The 6,000-nt window shown below is 35.7% G+C and overlaps 1 protein-coding gene across 6 annotated transcripts in view; it reads right to left on the bottom strand.

Annotated features, from left to right (window-relative positions):
- Positions 1-1,879: 1,879 nt before the first annotated feature.
- kif21a (kinesin family member 21A) overlaps positions 1,880-6,000 on the bottom strand; it is a 69,954-nt gene continuing 65,833 nt past the window's right edge. For all 6 annotated transcript variants that reach the window (XM_073868359.1, XM_073868358.1, XM_073868363.1 and 3 more), the window contains 2 exons: positions 4,658-4,857; positions 1,880-4,453 (listed from right to left, as the gene is read on the bottom strand). In XM_073868359.1, the coding sequence (XP_073724460.1) occupies positions 4,363-4,453; positions 4,658-4,857 (291 nt within the window). In that variant the 3' untranslated portion in view covers positions 1,880-4,362. The remainder of the gene's footprint in view (positions 4,454-4,657; positions 4,858-6,000) is intronic.

Genomic DNA, 6,000 nt, shown 5'->3' with positions numbered 1-6,000 from the left:
GCGTCTGTGTTGTTTGTGAACTGCGCTCTGTTGCAGCCACACTTGATTCTGAGGAACTACTTTTTTTGGCGGAAGAGTAATATTTGTACTAATATAATTACAACTTATTTGTGTTTTATTTTATGAAATCCTGCTATGCATATGAAGTAACCATTTTATAAAAGCAATAACCCCCGCGAAGCAGTGGGGTTACAGTGCATTTTATAACAGCTAAGGGAGTTTTAGGCACTCCGCATCACATCGTGCCTAACAACGCCTCTTAGCTGTTATAAAATGCACTGGTAAGCTTATTGCTTTAAAGGAATATTCCATTTTCTTAAAAGAAAAATCCAGATAATTTACTCACCACCATGTCATCCAAAATGTTGATGTCTTTCTTTGTTCAGTCCAGAAGAAATTATGTTTTTTGAAAAAAACATTGCAGGATTTTTCTCATTTTAATGGACTTTAATAGACACCAACAATTAACACTTAACTCAACACGTAACAGTTTTCAGGAGTTTCAAAGGACTATAAACAATCCCAAACGAGGCATAAGGGTCTAGCAAAACGATTTTTATTTCTGACAAGAAAAATAACAAATATACACTTTTAAAGCACAACTTCTCGTCTAGATCTGGTCGTGATGCGCAAGCGTGACCCCACGCAATACGTCATGACGTCACAGAAGACGAACGTGAAACTCCGCCCCAGTGTTTACAAGTGTGTTGAAAGAGTACCGTTCCTACGTTGTTGTATGTCAACTGATACTAATTAATGTCTGTGTGTCAGTTTATTGTTTAAAATGGTCCGCAAATGTGCGTTTTATATATGTAACACGTGACCTCCCTACATCACTACGCATTTACGTTAGGTCGCGCTGGACCGGACCTAGACGAAAAGTTATGGTTTAAAAGAGCATATTTTTTATTTTTCTTGTCAAAAATGACAATCGTTTTGCTAGATAAGACCCTTATGCCTCGTTTGGGATCATTTTTAGTATTTTGAAACTCTGTTGAAAAAAACTGTTACGTGTTGAGTTTAGTGTTAATTGTTGGTGTCTATTAAAGTCCATTAAAATGCGAATAATCCTGCAATGTTTTCCTCAAAAAACATAATTTCTTCTCTACTGAACAAAGAAAGACATCAACATTTTGGATGACGTGGTGGTGAGTAAATTATCTGGATTTTTCTTTTAAGGAAATGGAATAATCCTTTAATATTATTGATCACATTTCCCTTACAGAAAAGACACATGAACAAAAACATGTGATCACATGCAAAATGTATGTGGGTTTTTTTGGTAAGTAAGGACAGAAGATAAGTATGGGCTCCTTTTTAATGTTATAGGAGTTTACAGGTCATTGTACTTTTATTGTATGGTCATTAAAATAACCAAGTAATATTTATATCATCATGATTTGGCGAACGAGTATGACTTTTATACTGTATGTGTTTTCTTTGTCCTTTTGGGAGACTTTCCTTTTATTGTATGTATGTATATACAATTATCATCATAATTTTAACGGTAGCAATGATCTAAATTTGAAGAATTTCGTTTCAAAACGAGATAAATCCGTTTTTAACGTTTTTGTCAAAACATGTTTATTATTATGTTATCATGTTATTATTTTGTTTTATGGTGCTACTTAGCTGTATTTTTTTAAGTTAACCAAACCAACTGCAGTTGAATTGATATTAATTGGAATGCACAACCAAAAAACGAGATTTCTGAAAAATAAGTTTTGCAACGAAACTCTTCATTTGTACAAAAAGGAAACAAGTCACATATATGGAGAACTTTTATGTTATTTTGTCTTTTCTAAAGGGTAAAACATTAATAATACATTTATTATACATTTATTACATAATCATCAACAATGCTGCACACACAAGTCAGTAGATTTTGACAGATGACGTTTAATTGAATTGGCACCTGACATTCAAATCACTATTAAATGGCCATGTTTCACGTTTCGACAACTAAACCTCCAAATGTACTGCAATTACAGTAAAGCCAAGGCATGAAACTCGAAACATTAAACAGATGTGGACTACAAAAGCTTTCAAGTCTTCATATATGTTATTTGATCAAGCACAACAGCATGTAATCCAGCAAGTGAACTGTGTAGTGGACTGCAGTGAACAAGCTGGGGGGAAGCAGTGCACTATGTAGTGTTTATAAGTGGTACAGGCACTCAGTATATACACAATAGTGCATTTATCCATACACCACACAAATCCAAAAGACTTCAGTGACATACAGTAAGATAGCAGCAGGAAGATTTCAGAGTAAAGTGATTCATGGATGTTGACAGGTTTGTAAAGAGTGAATAAAGAAAATGACTATATTGTTACTGTCTTTAGTACGTGGTCCTGTGATTGTTTTTAATCAACTTATGATTTGCAGGTAGCTACACTGACGTCTAACAGAGTTCATTTAAGGTCAAAGCTTTTAATTTAAACTATAAAAGATGTCCAGATCATATTTCACTCCAAAATAAAGAGAAATTATATTTTGCATTAAGAAAATGACGCTTTTATGACCATTATTATTTCATGTGCCATATTTCAAATTTTCTGAAGTCATTCGATAGCATTGATCGAACTACACACTGAAATAATTGTAATTTTTGTTGCTGAAAAGGTGTCTGACAGGTCCATGTGACTCCGCCTTAATATTTTTCATATTGACTAAGGCCAACTTTGATGCTCCTAATCTCATCATTATGTTATGAGACTGAATTTCATAGACACAATATTATTGCCTTAAACTATTCTTAATACTGTATGTTGATAGAAATATCATATACAGTATGGTTTAAAAGGCATTATGATTTAAAAGATACATTTTCATACACTGTTTTGGTCATTCTAATTAAATTAGATCTGTGATACAATATTTATTTTTTTAAACTACAATTATACATTTGCAATTTTATCATTTTTGGAGACATTTCCTTTTATTGCATGCTTATAAACATGATTGTATCATCATTTTAACTCTAGCAATTATAAAAAAAATTCCAAATAGGAAACAAATCATATAAACGGACTACTTTAATCATTCATAAAAACAGGGTTCCCACACCTTGTTAACTTCAAATTCAAGGACCTTTCAAGGACTTCCAGGTCCAATACCCTCAAATTCAAGGACTAAATGTGGGGACACATTTCAACTAAGAGCAAGGTTACATTGTGTTACCTTTTAAGATACATTGTTACAGTTCCCTTTCGAGGGAACTCGCGCTGCGTCACTGCGGTGACACTTTGGGGACGCTTCCAGGCCATCTGAATGTGTAAATTCAACCAATGATGAGGCTTAACGACAAAGACAGGGTGACGCGAGAGCCAGGAAGTATATCACTATCTGAAATATTGCCAAAGACGGCGTTACAGGGACACAGGAAGTATGGCAAGAGAGACGCAGCGTCTCGTTCCCTTCTCAGGGAACAACAGTTACATATGTAACCCGAGACGTTTTCTTGTGTCAAACACAACTATGCAAAAAAGCATTTTGGTATGAATCAACATTCGCATACAGAATATATAAGCATTTAAAGTGAACAGTTTAACACGTGTGCTTAAAAAGTCTAGAATGTTGATGATATTATCCTACACTACACAGGGAATAATATGTTTTCCAGAAAACTTCTTGCATAAAATGATTCAAGCACTTTCAATGACCTGTATCTATGTATGTATATTTTCAAAAACATCACAGGGCCTTTATTATTTATTTCCACCAGATTCACAAACTTTCAAGGACCCGTGGGAACCCTGTAAATTTCAAGACATATCATAAATTTTAAATTACATTCAGTATAACGAATACAACCTTGCATTCTCTGAAATCATAATAATCGATTTAAAGGCATGAGTTTTTTGTAATCTGCTACACACACAATACAAAAACTCATGATTCGAATTTTAAAATAGCTTTCATTTTCATAATGTAAAATTCTTAAGGAGTAAAATATGACCTATTCTTTTTGCATGAGTTACTCTACAGACACATCACTATACAGCATAATGCACCCGAGCGCTTCCGAAAGCCGGAGTACTGGAGCCAGCCACAGTAGATCCCGCTTCGTTCCCGAATGTCCACCAGTGTGTCCGCTTTCGGTGCCGCTTAGATAATTGTTAGAATTATCTGCGCTGGCGTGGTTATTTTAAGAGCAGAGAGCTTTCTTTAGCATGTGACGTTGATTTTGCGTTTTAAGCAATTAGCAATGAATGCTGGGAATTGTCCAAAGGAGTCGATTCCGTATTTGTATTAAAGGCCAATCATCTCAATACCCATATTTTATCGGTGGAGTCAAAGTGCAAATGTCTTTGGCGGCAGCGTTACCATAGTAACACTGCAGTGGCGTCTCTATTTAGTCAATTACCGACGGCGTCATCAGTAGTGTCAGTCACATCTGTGCCGCTGTCCAGACCTCCTCTTGAACGCCAGATCTTTACTGTCCGGTCACTGCAAAGTGAGGCAGAGATGAGAAGTGTTTATGCAAAAATATATCTTTTAAAAGAGCCTTATCCAAGTGTTTTTAAAGAGATTGGTCTTTTATTATTTACTCACCCTCAAGTTGTTGCAAACCTTTTCATTTACATCCAACGATTTTAACCGATTCATATAAAAATCTCCTTAAATGTGTATGTGTAAGTGTGTAATACTCACTCTGAGGCAGTGAAGAGATGAGTGCTGTTAGTGGAGATGCTGTTAATGGGACTCTCGTGACCCCTGATCTCCCCGAGAGGACTCAACGTGTCCGTGTGCCAGAGTTTGAGAACTCCTCCTCTACAGCCGCTTAGCAGGATGGGAGACGCGGGGACGACTCCCAGAGCGCAAACCCAGTCACGATGAGCGTTGGGTACCTGCTGTAGATCACATCAGCTCATTAAATGTTTATTCATCAGACACAGACTGATTCAATCACTTCCTGATGAGTTCATTAGCTTCTTCCTGGTCGCAGGAATCTCAGGTCTTGATTAATCGTCTGATTGGCTAATTACTTGCGGAAGGCCATTCGCTGCCTGAGTACCGCAATGATGAGCTGCCCTGTTATTTTCTGTTGTCAAAACTTTCATGAAAAGTTCACTTTTCTAGTTAAAATAAACTGATTTACAGATGCATTATGAAAATTCAAGTGGAGAAGTGTGCAATAAAAATAATTTCTCAATGGATAAAATCCTAAAATGGCACTGTATGTAGAGTTAAACGTCATTTGCTGCAAATCTGTTCCTCTGCTCTGATTAATTAGCATATGGAGTAGTTTTCTAGTCATTTTGGTACTTTTAGCCACTATGAATGATCACTTTATGGAAAAAAGCAATTTGTAGACTCTTCAAATATCTGGTTTAGACTTTATAATAAGGATTCATGAATCATAATGAACTAATACCTAAATGAATTCTTACTTAAATATGAACTAATGCCGAGTTAAGGCATGTACTAATGGAGAGTCATCATTAAAAAAAAAACATTACTCATGACTTAACATGAATTCAAATGACACGCAGGGTGATTATTATCGTGCAATAGATACGCCAAATTTCGCTTTTGCATGCACATAATGATACGCCAGTCCTTCCTGTTCACTTATATGACGCATCGTGTCGTTTTATTTATTGGTTTCTCATTTCTTTTCAGTTTTTTAACCATTGTCGCTTGGGTTTGGGGTTAGAACAACGTTTTGTAACATAAAATGACATCCTAACCCAAACCCCGATTCTAACCCCAACTCCAAGCGACCATGATCTAAAAATAGACAAAACATGATGTATTAAATTACATCCTAAAGCAAAACCCAAATCTAACCCTAACATGCGAAAATGGTTTAAAAAACAGAAAAGAAATGATAAACCAATAAATAAAACGACACGACACGATGTGCCATATAAGTAAACGGGAAGGACTGGCGTATCATATGCATGCAAAAGCGGAATATGGCGTATCTATTGCACGATAATGACACTGCGTGACATTTGTACGCATTTTGGTGAGAATGAGTTACATTAACT

This window comes from Misgurnus anguillicaudatus, chromosome 6, assembly GCF_027580225.2.
Source record: "Misgurnus anguillicaudatus chromosome 6, ASM2758022v2, whole genome shotgun sequence".
NCBI classification, from domain to species: Eukaryota; Metazoa; Chordata; class Actinopteri; order Cypriniformes; family Cobitidae; genus Misgurnus; species Misgurnus anguillicaudatus.
This window is presented reverse-complemented; position numbering and strand designations above follow the sequence as displayed.